Consider the following 12,858-nt stretch of genomic DNA (forward strand, 5'->3'; position numbering starts at 1 on the left):
CAATAACCCAGCACCTTCCCTGGCACACAGTAGGCACTCAATACATCAGGAGGGCTTCCCGTGCTTCAAATGTGGCCTCTCCCAACTCCTCACCCTCCATCTCTCAGTTGACTGATCCCTCCTCCTTGAAATGTCCTTTCCTGGGGTCCACAAGAGGAATTTCTCCTGCAACATCTGGTGACATAGTCTCGCTCTGTTGCCCAGGCTGGAGTGCAATGGCATGATCTAGGCTCACTGCAACCTCTGCCTCCCGTGTTCAAGCAATTCTCCTGTCTCAGTCTCCCAGGATGCTGGGACTACAGGCAGACACCACCACGCCCGGCTAATTTTTGTATTTTTTGTAGAGACAGGGGTTTCACCATGTCGGTCAGGCTGGTCTTGAACTCCTGACCTCAGGTGATCCACCCGCCTAGGCCTCTCAAAGTGCTGGGAGCATGGGCACCATGCCCAGACAACTTAAGGAGTCTTATGTGACAAGTGAGTACTTACCGCACAGCACAGATCAAGGGTAGACTCCAGAGGAGAAAACATTCCAGGGTCAGATTCCTTGGCTCTCCCCACAGCTGGCTGTGAAGGCTGACATCTCCCCCTTCTCCCTCATTCTGGGTGGCGACACTCTCCCCCCACCTGCTCCCAGTCAGCCTGCTCCAGAAGGTGCAGCTGTGTCCCTGTGCCCCAGAGGGAAAGCTGACAGTTCGAATTTTGGTGGGCTTGTAAAGAAATAAAGAGGGGCCATTTTGGAGAAGGCCATTTTACTTCGGGCGTTTTAATTACATAGCTGAGGCCAGAAAGCAATGCCTCGGCCAGGGAAGGACAGCCGTGAAAGTGCAAGGAGAGGGAAGTGGGGTGTGGTGGGAAGGGACATTCCTGCAGGCCTCCGCTGTGGAGGACCCCGGGTAGGTGGCGCAGGGCGCGGCTGGCGGAAGGCGGGCCTAGCTAGTACAGCGTCTCGCGGGCGTGGGTGCGCAGGTGGCGCAGCAGGTGGGAGTTGCGGCTGAAGCTGCGGCCACATTGCGTGCAGGAGTAGGGCCTGGCGCCCGTGTGCACCAGCAGGTGTCGCAGCAGATTGCAGCTGCGGCTGAAGCTCTTCCCGCACTCCACGCACTCCTGCGGGGGCTCGGCCTGCTCCTGCCCGGGCTCCGCATGGGTAGCCAGGTGCCGCCGCAGATGCGCGTTGCGCCGGAAGCTGCGACCGCACGTCTGACAGCTGTAGGGCCGCTCGCCCGTGTGGCTGCGGCGATGGCGGGCCAGGTTGGAGCTATTGCGGAAACGGTGGCCGCAGGTGTCGCAGGCGTGGGGCTTCTCCCCTGTGTGGATGCGCTGGTGGCGCGCCAGGTGGGCGCTCTGGCTGAAGCCCTCACCGCACTCGCTGCAGCGGCAGGGCTTCTCGCCCGTGTGGCTGCGCTGGTGGCGGGCCAGATCCTGGGTCTGGCCGAAACTCTTCCCGCACTGGGTGCAGTGGTGGGGCCGAGGGCCACCGTGGGTCAGCAGGTGGCGGGCAAGGCTGGCCCGGCGCACAAAGCGCTTCCCGCACTGCGGACAGGCGTAGGGCTTCTCGCCCGTGTGCACCCGTTGGTGGCTGACCAGCTGCGAGCTCTGCGTGAAGCTGCGGCCGCAAGCCTGGCAGGAGAAGGGCCGCTCGCCCGTGTGCACCCTCCGGTGGGCCACCAGGTGCTCGCTGCGCCGGAAGGCCTTGCCGCAGTCGCTGCACACGAAGGGCCTCCGGTCCGAGTCCCGGCGGCGGCTGCCGGAGCCTTCGGAGGACCGGCGGTCCTTGTCCCTGGCGTGGATCCGCAGGTGGCGCTTGAGGCTGGAGCGGCGCTGGAAGCTCTGGCCGCAGTGGGAGCACAGGACATCGGTCAGTGGCGGCGCTTCGGCCTTACTCTCAGGAGCGCAGGGCGGCTTCTGGTCCTGGGCATGCGCCAGCAGGTGCTGCACAAGGCTGGCGCGGCGCTGGAAGCCGCGGCCGCACTCTGCGCACAGGAAGGCGGGTTCGGAGGAGTGGGTCAGCAGGTGCTTGCTCAGGTGCGAGCTCTGGCGGAAGCGGTGGCCGCACAGGTGGCAGGCGTGCGGCCGCTCGTCCGTGTGAGTGCGCATGTGCAGCTTGAGAATGGAGCTGCGGCCGAAGCTCTTCCCGCAGCAAAGGCACAGGAAGGAGCGCCCAGCCGGGTGCGAGCGCAGCTGGTGCGCCTTCAGGCGAGACAGCTGCGGGAAGCTCACCCCGCAGTCCGCGCAGATGAACTGCAACTCCGGATTGGGCTCGGGGACGCCCTCAGCCACTTTGACCTCCAAAATTTCACTGCCGCCAAGAAGGGACCCATCTTCACCAGGGCCGCCAGCCGCAGCGCCCCGTCCGAGCGACTGGGCGCAAGGCTCTCCCGGCACCCCAGGACTATCTGCCTGGGACTCTGCTAAGATGGGAGTGGGCCAGGCAGCCCCTTTGGGCTCTTCCTGTTTAAATTCCTCCTTGTCTGGGGTTCTGCTTCCGAATCCTGGGAAACAAGACAAAACAGGGACGGTCAGGCCTATTCCCAGGGCCCCTATCAATCACCAGAACCTGATTGGCCTGGAAGTGGAAAGAAACCCAGGATCCTGCAAAGCTGTTAGGTAAAAGGCCGGGCACAGTGGTTCACGCCTGTAATTTCAGCACTTTGGGAGCCCAAGGCGGGCGGATCACTTGAAGTCAGGAGTGAGTTCGAGACCACCCTGGCCAACATGGTGAAGCCCCGTCTCTAAAAAAAAAAAAAAAAAAAAAAAAAATTAGCTGGGTGTAGTGGCGCGTGCCTGTGGTCCCAGCTACTCGGGAGGATGAGGCAGGAGAATCGATTGAACCCTGGAGGTGGAGGTTGCAGTGAGCGGAGATGGTTCCACTGCACTCCAGCCTAGGCAACACAGTGAGACTCTGTCTGAAAACAAACAAACAAACAAAAAAATCTGGTAGGTGGGTAGAGAGGGTGGAGGTCAAACAAGGGTGCCCCTTTACTTGACCTCTCTACAAAAAGTTAGCTGGGTGTGGTGGCACACACCTATAGTCCCAGCTACTCGGGAGGCTGAGGTGGGAGGATTACCTGAGCCCAGGAGGTCCCGGCTGCAGTGAGCCATGATTGTGCCACAGTCTGGGCGAGTAACATCCTGTTTCAAAAAACAAAAAGGCCAAAAAGTCAGGTAGGGTCTGGAGCTTCAGGCAAAGAAAGAGGTGTTGGCCGGTCACGGTGGCTCATGCCTGTAATCCTAGTACTTTGGGAGGCTGAGGTGGGAGGATCACTTGAGCCCAGGAGTGGAGACTAGCCTGGGCAACATAGCGAGACTCCATCTCTTTAAAAAAGACAAGAAAAGAAAGAGGCATCAGTGGTCACTTCTCCAGGGAAGGGTTGCTTACCCAGGGGGTGTGCAGGCCACGCCTTATTCTCTGGCACATCCTCAAACGTCAGGCACTCCTGTATCAAGAGCAGAAACCCTTGGTGAGTGAGGAACATGCCTTAGGAACCTGTGGGGAATGAAATGCTTCCCAGGACTGAATCAGGGAAGGTATGGATTTGCTAAAACTACAGGGTAGAGAAGTTCCTGGGGCTTGAGGACACCCTGGGGTGCGGCCCAGCTCACCAGCACAGCCGCCAGCTCCTGATCTCGGGAACTCTCCTCTGGCCATGGTGAGGGGCCCTGGGGACCTGACGGCATTGGGGAAGAGGGGAGGAAGTGCAGTTAGAAGGCAGCCCTGCCTGCCATGTGGCTGCAAGGACACACACCGCATCATCCGGGCCCTGTGAAGACACCTTGGCGCTCTCCTGTCCTGGTCACCTGGGGAGGCCCCACTTCTCACTCCACCCCAGACATCCAGGCCCCTCCCCGACACCCAGTCCTTGGCCTCCTAGGGCACAAGCTCCTCACTGCTTTCTTGCAGGGCCTGGAATGTCTTCTGGGGTCCCGGGCTCAGTGGCTGCTTTGAACTTGGGGGAAGTCTCCACTGTCCCAGCTCAGCAGGCTTGGCAGGCCTTGGCTGGGGTCGGGGAGGCTCATCCGATGGGCCCAGCACTGAAGGTTCTTCTGCAGGCAATTCCTTCTTGGGGCTGTGGCTGGGGACCTGGGAAGCACACCCCTTTTCCTGCAAGGTGACGTCTGCACGGGGACAACTCTTGCCAGCATTACAACTAAAATCCTGTTCAAAACACATTCAAGTTAAGTGACTCTCGGGGTGGCAACCTGTGTCCTGACTCCGAGGGGACATGGGACAGAAACGAGGTTAGAGTCAGCCAGGGGAGGAGTTAGGAGGTGAAGAAGGAATGGTCAGGTGGGGGAAAGTGGAGTTTCCAGAGATTCCTCACTGGGGGGATCAAGTCCCCATCATCTGCATGCTGCTCAGCCCGCTGCCCCACCCTCTCACCAGCGGCCCCGCGTGGCTGGGCTCCCGGTGGATGCCCTCAAGCAGCAGCACCACCTCCTCCCCGTCCCTGAGCGGCTGCCCCTGCAGGCGGCCCAGGAGGTGCGGAGGCAGCACACTCAGGAACTGCTCCAGCACCAGCAGCTCCAGGATCTGTTTCTTGGTGTGCAGAGCTGGCCGCAGCCAGTGGCCGCAGAGCTCCCGGAGCCGGCTCAGGGACGCCCGTGGCCCCATGTCCTCCTGATACTGGAAGCATCTGAACAGCTGGTGAGCCACCTCGGGCCTCAGCCTGGACTCTGGCCGCCTGGGGTCCTCTGGGCTGACAGCCTCCTCCTCCTCCAGCTTGACTTCCCCCAGCTGCTCCTGCTCCAGGGCAGCTGGGACTGATTCTTCAAGCATCCTTCACTGCGGGGATGCCTCCCTACCGCTGGCCGCGCTCTTGGGTCTCTCTCCTCTCTTCCCACACCTGCGAAGGTGAACACCCTGGGTTAGGATCTGCTGCAAGGAAGCTGGCCCCATACCTGGGTCATCCATGTTAAAAGACACCCAATACGCAGACCCAGGGGAATTGCTTTTCTCACTGGGTAATGGCTCACGAGGGCAGGACAGCCCCCGGTCTCAGGGTTACCAACAAAGCAAAGGCCAGAGAAAACGGACAGTTCTGTATTATCATCCCTCCTTAAAGCATTTAGAGATTTACATCACTTGGCCAGGCGCAGTGGCTCACGCCTGTAATCCCAGCACTTTGGGAGGCCGAGGCGGGTGGATCACGAGGTCAGGATATCGAGACCATCCTGGCTAACACGGTGAAACCCCATCTCTACTAAAAATACAAAACAATTAGCCAGGCTAATTTAGTCCCAGCTGCTGGGGAGGCTGAGGCATGAGAATGGCGTGAACCTGGGAGGCGGAGCTTGCAGTGAGCCGAGATCGCGCCACTGCACTCCAGCCTGGGTGACAGAGCGAGACTCAGATCAAAAAAAAAAAAAAAAGAAATTTGCATCACTTTTCCCAAGTGATTAAAGTGACCATCCCTGAAAGAGAAACACCCTGCCCTTCCCTTCTTCCTGATGTAGCCACTGGGAGCACGTGGCACCATCAAGATGGATCCTGGCCAAAAATTTGTTTTTTAAAGCTTTTTTTTTTTTTTTTTTTTTTGAGATGGAGTCTTGCTATATCACCCAGACTGGAGTGCAGTGGCATGATCTCAGCTCTCTGCAGCCTCCACCTCCCAGGTTCAAGCGATTCTCATTCCTCAGCCTGGGTTTACAGTAGCTGGGATTACAGGCCTGTGGCAGCACACCCAGCTAATTTTTGCATTTTTAGTAGACACGAGAGTTTCACCATGTTGGCTGGGCTGGTCTTGAACTCCTGACCTCAAGTGATCAGCCCACCTCAGTCTCCCAAAGTGCTGAGATTAAGGCGTGAACCACTGCACCAAGCGTGTTTTTTAAAATTTTAATTTAATTAAGTAATTTATTTATTTTTTTGAGACAGGGTCTCACTCTGTCATGCAGGCTGCAGTGCAGTGGCGCAATCACGGCTCACTGCAGCCTTGATCTGCTGGGCTCAAGTGATCCTCCTGCCTCAGCCTCCCGAGTAGCTGGGACTACAGGTACATATCACCATGCTGGGTTAATTTTATTTATTTTTTGTAGAGACGAGGTCTCATTATGTTGCCCAGGCTGGTCTCAAACTCCTGGGCTCAAGTGATCCACCTGCCTCAGCCTCTCAAAGTGCTGGGATTACAGGCGTGAGCCACTGTGCCTAGCCCAAAAATGCCTAATCTCAATCCAACTGGCCTTTATTTATTTATTTATTTGAGATGGAGTTTCACTCTTGTTGCCCAGCATGGAGTGCAATGGCAAGATCTCGGCTCACTGCAACCTCCGCCTCCGGGTTCCAGTGATTCTCGTCCGTCAGCTTCCTGAGTAGCTGGGATTACAAGCACGCGCCACCACATCCCGCTAATTTTGTATTTTTAGTAGAGACGGGGTTTCACCATGTTGGCCAGGCTGCTCTCGAACTCTTGACCTCAGGTGATCCGCCCGCTTTGGTCTCCCAAAGTACTGGGATTACAGGCATGAACCACCCCGCCCGACCTAATGGTGGCCTTTAGATCCAACTTCCAATGTTTAGGGCCTTGCAGGGAATATGGAACAAGTCAGACCATCTCTCTCAAAGAAATTGGCCTGAGTTACTCAGTGTCATAAAAAGTAAGTGCCTGTAGGAGGCGCTGATGGACAGGAGCCCAAAGAGTCCTCACAACTAAGTGGGTGAACCTAGATTGGATCCTCATTCATTTTTCTTAAAGGCTTTAAAAGACATCCTGGGGCCAGTCGGAAAATGGTGAGTATGGTGGGGATACTAGATGATAACAGTATGACTACCCATTTCTGAGATGAAAGTCTAGTCTTGTAATATATAGGAAATGGCTGCGTTCTTAGAAGACGCTGAAGAGTTTGGAGAAGGGGCCTGATATATGAGATACATATATGAATGTTCATTTCACTGCTCTTTCAAGTTCTCTGGATGTTTTCAAATTTTCAAAATGAAAGGTTAGCGGGGCTGGCTCACGCCTGTTATCCCAGCACTTTGGGAGGCTGAGGCAGGAGGATCACTTGAGCCTCAGGAGTTCAAGACCAGCCCTGGGCAACATGGCACGACCCCCGTCTCTAAAAAAATTAAAAATGTAGGGCAGGGTGTGGTGGCTCACGCCTGTAATCCCAGCACTTTGGGAGGCCAACGCAGGCAGATCACAAGGTCAGGAGATCAAGACCATCCTGGCTAACATGGTGAAGCCCCGTCTCTACTAAAAATACAAAAAATTAGCCACGGGTGGTGGCGGGCACCTGTAGTCCCAGCTACTCGGAAGGCTGAGGCAGGAGAGTGGCGTGAACCCCGGAGGTGGAGCTTGCAGTGAGCCGAGATCATGCCACTGCACTCCAGCCTGGGCGACAGCGAGACTCCGTCTCAAAAAAAAAAAAAATAAAAATAAAAATAAAAAATTTAGCCAGTTGCCGGGCGCACTGAGTGGCTCACGCCTGTAATCCCAGCACTTTGGGAGGCCGAGGGTGGATCACCAGGTCAGGAGATCGAGACCATCCTGGTTAACACGGTGAAACCCCGTCTCTAATAAAAATACAAAAAATCAGCCGGGCGCAGTGGCGGGTGCCTGTGGTCCCAGCTACTCAGGAGGCTGAGGCAGGAGAATGGCGTGAAACCGGGAGGTAGAGCTTGCAATGAGCCAAGATCGCGCCACTGCACTCCAGCCTGGGCGACAGAGCCAGACTCCATCTCAAAAAAAAAAAAAAAAAAAAAATTTAGCCAGTCATGGTTGTGTATACCTGTGGTGCTAGCTACCTGGGAGGCTGAGGTGGGAAGATTGCTTGATCCCAGGAGGTTGAGGCTGCAGTGCAGTGAGCTGTGACTGCAACATTGCACTCTAGCCTAGGCGACAGTGCCAGCCTGTCTCAAAAAATAAAAAATATAAAATAAGTCATCTATAGCCACCAGGGGGCACTGACAACCTCCCCCAACCTCCTCCCAATCTAGGGCTGTGGGGCTTCTCCTTCCTGGTCTGGTAGCCCAGTACTACCCATGAGGAACCTCCAAAATTTCGGCCCCACCCACAGGGGACTCAGTTCAGCCCTGCTCAACTAATTGAGGCTGGATGATTTAAGCTTTTCTGAGCAGAGCAGGCTCATATTTTTGTTAGATCTCTGAGGCTCTTTTACATTTTATTTCAGGCAGGGGTCATTTTATAGACATGGAAATCCAGGCTCCTGCCCTCTGCTTTCTGCTCTTCCTGTTCTCTAGCCTCAGGGCTACAAGTGAACCTCTCCTAGAGCCTCCCACCCTCCACTCCCAGTTGGCACCCCAGGTAGGGGGATGTGAAGAAAGCCTGAAGCACCACTCCACCCACCTGAATGGCACAGGGCACTGTCCAGCATGCAGTGGCTGGCACACAGTAGGCATCCATGAGCACGAGCTATTACTGTTCTCATTGCTGCTGATTACAACACCAAGCACCGCAGCAAACAGTGACTCACAGTTCTGTTGGGCCCATCACTGACCCATTCTACAGCCGAGGACACTAAGACTCTGCAAAAAGGTAACCCAGTGGCCGAGTGCAGTGGCTCAGGCCTGTAATCCCAGCACTGTGGGTGGCCGAGGTGGGTGGATCACCTGAGGTCAGGAGTTCAAGACCAGCCTGACCAATATGGTGAAACCCTTGTCTCTACTAAAATTACAAAAATTAGCCGGACGTGGTGGCATGCGCCTGTAGTCCCAGCTACTCAGGAGGCTGAGAGAGGAGAATTGCTTGAACCTGGGAGGTGGAGGTTGCAGTGAGACGAGATCGCGCCACTGCACTCCAGCCTGGGCGACACAGTGAGACTCTGCCTCAAAAAAAAAAAAAAAAAAATTCCGGGCATGGTGGCATGCATGTGTGGTCCCAGCTGTTTAGGAGACTGAGGCAGGAGAATCTCTTGAACCCAGGAGGCAGAGGTTGCAGTGAGCTGAGATTGCATCACTACACTCCAGCCTGGGCAACAGAATGAGAATCTGTCTCAAAAAAAAAAAAAAAGTAACTCAGCCTTGGGCAGCCTCTCCCTGGTAATGATGGCCTAGTTGAGAGCCTTGGACAGTTTGCTGTACCCCCTTAATATGAGCCTGAGGGTTCTCTGAACCTCCTCAGGTGGGGTGGTGTTGTGGTACAGAATGGGGGATTTTAAGCTTAGCCGCTGAGAAGGAGGGGGAGGTGATTCTAGAACATGACCCATCTCTCCCAACCTCCCCGCAACACACAGTATCTTCCAAGCCCCTCACCCCCACCCCAGCTCCCCTGCATCTCCCAACCTCAGCCACCTGGGGAAGGACTCTGAGAAAATGGAACGGGAAGTTCCCTGCCCCAGTCCCATCCCATCCAGGTGTTGAGGGGCTTCCTAGCGTTAACCCTCAAGCTCCCAGTTTGGGAGGTGGATGGGGACAGGGTGGGGCCAGATAAGCGAAGACAAAGTGAGAAATCCAGATTTCAACCCCTGCATGTGTGAGAGTGTAACCACCCCCGAGCCGGAACTACGCTTTCCTGCCCTCTGGCATCCACTCCAGGCAGCCCCCATCCTCCCACCCCATCTCTCCCCACTAGGGCGATGTAATGCCTCAATCACAGATGAGTGTATTTCTCTGCCTGGCCTGGGAGTAGGAGCTGTGTCTAGTTCAATGAGTGTTCATCCAGCACTTGAAGTTGCTTCAGTGTCTGTTAGCAGAAATTAGGAAATGGCAGTGATTCTGGCCATCTCGAAGGAAAGCATGTAACAACGTCTAGGGCAGAAAAAGTCTGTGATAAATGATCAGAAAAATGGTGTTGTGAGGCCAGATGCAGTGGCTCATGCTTATAATCCCAGCATTTTGGGTGGCCAAGGCAGAATGATTGCTTGAACCCGGGGGGTCAAAGCTGCATTGAGCCATGTTCGCGCCACTGCACACCAGCCTGGATAAAAGGCGAAGACCCTGTCTCAAAAAAAAAAAGAAAGAAAAGAAAAGAAAAAAAAAGGGTGGGGGAGGGGGGAGAAAATGGGATTGCGTTTCACTGGTTTTTAGTAGCATGCACAAAATAACAAGAAAACTTATCACTGCTCATCCATTGCCCTGCAGGAGCAGCGGGCAGGTACTGAATGTCTGGCGATTAGGCTCATTTCATCCCGGTCCAGCCCATGCATGAAACAATCATTTCTCCCTTTGCCAAGTGCAAAGACCAAGCTTTGCACTTGGTGACGTGCTCAGGGTCACACCAGGTGGAGCCAAGATTTGCTTTAGGCTGAGAGTGTAGGTCTAGAACACAGTGCCAAAGCTCTGAAACAGAAAAGGAACTGATCTCCATCCTGCTCTGTGCCATTTTCCTAGCCTTAGCCGAAATATCACAGCATGAAACAGAAAAAAAATGAGGATTCCAAATTTCAGCTCTCAGGGCGAGCCACACAGGGAGGCCGGAATCTCCAGGTGAGATCTCTCCAAAAGGTTTCAAAGAGGTGGAATTCGAGACAAGTTGGCTTCAGAGAATCTCTCCCTCCCCCCAGATCTCCAGGACAAAAGCTCTGTTAATATGCACCTCTGTTGGGGGTGGGCTGGGTAGGGAGGCAGGCAGAGGCTCTACCGCCACCATCCAACATTTGACCAGCTTAATTTGGAGCCCGGGGTGGAGGTGCTGCCACGAGACCCACCCAGGTCACCTGAGAGCCCAGAGTTGGGGAAGGCGGCAAAGGTGGGGTCCTCGGCCGGGAACACTCCCTTTCTCCCTGGACACAGTTGGCAGCTGCCTGATTTGTTGTTTGTTGGAGGGGCCTCCCTGCGCGTGCTGGGCTGAGTGGACAAGGCCCATCAGTCCACCTGGGAGCACGTGAAGCCAGCCTTCTTCAATGTCACAGGAAGTTCTGCAATCTCCCTTGTCCCCAACGCCCCCATCGCAACAGGTCCACCAAGCTGGCTGGCACGAGGCTCCCCAGCAGACCCTCTACATCCTCCCAAGACTCTTCCAGCCCCCACCCCAGCGCCAAGGCCTGGAGCCTCCCCTGCTCTCTCCAAGCTGCTGCGAGCTCCTAGCACCCGTCCTGGCAGCCTGCACCCCGACCTCCCTCCAACTCACCACTCGGAGTCCCCACTACACAGGCAGAGATGCTGGGGGGTTTTCTGAGGACTCCAGGGCCAAAGCCAGCCTCCGCCAGCCTGGGGAAGGGCTCTGGGAAAATGGAACAGGAAGTTCCTTGCCCCAGTCCCATCCCATCCAGGTGATGAGGGGCTTCCTAGAGTTAACCCTTAAGCTCCCAGTTTGGGAGCAGGATGGGAAGAGGGCGGGGCCAGTGACATGAAGACAAAGTGAGAAATCCAGATTTCAATCCCAGCCTGTGTGAGAGTGTAACCACCTCCCAAATCAAGACTGGCCTGGTGCCCCTTGCAGGTCTGCCCGTCTTTCTTTTGGGCTAAGAGCTGCCATTTTTAAATGCCCACAGTGTGCTGACTTCTTTGCTAGGCTTTTCATTCACGTGACTACTCTTTGCAATGGCCTCCTGTGTACCAGGCACGGTTACAAAGCAGGGGCTAAGGACACAGAGAGAAACTGAAGGAATGAGGCCCTGCTCTCAGGGGCTTACATTCTAGGGCAAAGGAGCAGCGACGGTGCTAGGAAAAAATGGAAGAGGAGGATGTGATGGGGCAGAGTTTGCTCCATCTACACGGTCACCTAAAGTCCTCCCAAGTCCTGCCAGGTGGCTTTTGTCCCAACTTTACCGATGACGAAGCAAGGGCTCCCCGGGAGGGAAGTGACCTCACCAACAGCGTTTGGGCCCAAACTAATTCCATCCCTGTGCTTAAGGTGCCTTCTTGGGTTGTGCCCTTGGCTGCAGCTGGTGCCTTCCCGAGCGTTCTGAGCCCCCGGGGAGCCAGGACCACCTCTCAGGTGTTGGCCGTTCCCCCGGCCTAGACCCGTCGGTCCGTTGGGGCCAGGACCCGCCTGACTGGCTCATCTGACGGGTCTTTGTTTTCCTGCACTTAACACCTGAGCTCATCCTGTTCCTATTTCAGTTGTCTAGTGCTCCCTTCGTACGACGGTCTTTCTCCTTGGTCTGCTCTGCATACCCCGCGTCCCGCGCCTCGCTCTCCCAGTCGCAGGCTCCTCCCACTCCACAGTTTGTTCAGAGGCGTGGCCAGAAAACCCCGCCCCCAGGGAAGTGGGCCTGAAGGCCAAGGGGCGGGGCGGGGCTCTGTAGGGACGGAGGGGGCGTGTCCGGGGCGGGGCGGGGTGCTGTAGCGCCGGAGCGGGTGTGGCCTTGGCGGGACCAGGCAGCCATTACAGTCTCGGAAGCGAGAGGCGTGGAGCCTCTCTCATCATGCCCGGTTCATTTTTTTTTTTTTTTTTTTTTTTTGTAGAGATGGGGTTTCATCATTTTGGCCAGGCTAGTCTTGAACTCCTGAACTCAGGTGATCCACCTGCCTTGGCCTCCCAAAGTGCTGGGATTACAGGCATGAGCCACCGCACTCAGCCTCTTTAATCACCTGAGGTCAGGAGTTCAAGACTAGCCTGGACAACATGGTGAAACCCCATCTCTACTAAAAATTTTTGTTTCTTTTAAAATTGTAATTCTCCCAATTCCACTTATTTCATTTTATTAGAGACAAGGTCTTGCTATATCTCCCAGGCTGGACTCAAACTCCTGGGTTAAAGTGATCCTCCCACCTCGGTCTACCAAGGAGCTGGGACTACAGCTGGGACTCCATGCCATCGAGCGTTCTTTCCCTCTCGTTGCTGAAAGATTTTCTTCATTACATCAGTTATTCATTCTGCTATGGGTAGCCAGTGGGCAGTTTTCAGTTTGGGGCTATCTCTAGTGGTTCTCATATGTCTCTGGTGACCATATATGGGACAGCAGTCTGAAGTAGGTGAAGAGCAGAGTGGGAGGTTAGGTTTATCTTTGGGAGGTAAG

At 55.4% G+C, this 12,858-nt stretch overlaps 1 protein-coding gene across 2 annotated transcripts; it reads right to left on the bottom strand.

Annotated features, from left to right (window-relative positions):
• Positions 1 to 721: 721 nt before the first annotated feature.
• Positions 722 to 11,235, bottom strand: ZSCAN10 (zinc finger and SCAN domain containing 10). Of its 2 annotated transcripts, XM_016929268.4 has the most exons (6): positions 11,025 to 11,235; positions 4,382 to 4,844; positions 3,889 to 4,156; positions 3,604 to 3,668; positions 3,380 to 3,437; positions 723 to 2,492 (listed from the first exon to the last, which is right to left on the bottom strand). In XM_016929268.4, the coding sequence occupies exons 2-6, from the start codon at positions 4,775 to 4,777 to the stop codon at positions 937 to 939; spliced, it is 2,343 nt and encodes a 780-aa protein (XP_016784757.2). In that variant the 5' UTR covers positions 4,778 to 4,844; positions 11,025 to 11,235; the 3' UTR covers positions 723 to 936. The 2 variants fall into 2 exon arrangements, with proteins under 2 accessions (XP_054524723.1, XP_016784757.2); XM_054668748.2 differs by lacking the exons at positions 3,889 to 4,156; positions 11,025 to 11,235 and having other exon boundaries at positions 722 to 2,492; positions 4,382 to 4,458.
• Between the last annotated feature and the right edge of the window lie 1,623 nt (positions 11,236 to 12,858).

The sequence above is a fragment of the Pan troglodytes genome, chromosome 18 (genome assembly GCF_028858775.2).
Source record: "Pan troglodytes isolate AG18354 chromosome 18, NHGRI_mPanTro3-v2.0_pri, whole genome shotgun sequence".
Taxonomy (NCBI): Eukaryota; Metazoa; Chordata; class Mammalia; order Primates; family Hominidae; genus Pan; species Pan troglodytes.

Coding starts and splice junctions, on each gene's coding strand:
- ZSCAN10 (XM_016929268.4), bottom strand. CDS start 4,777: ATGCTTGAAGAATCAGTCCCAGCTGCCCTGGAGCAGGAGCAGCTGGGG. Junction 4,157..4,381: donor CCAGCCACGCGGGGCCGCTG/GTGAGAGGGTGG, acceptor TGTTTTGAACAG/GATTTTAGTTGTAATGCTGG. Junction 2,493..3,379: donor GTGGCCTGCACACCCCCTGG/GTAAGCAACCCT, acceptor CTTGTTTCCCAG/GATTCGGAAGCAGAACCCCA.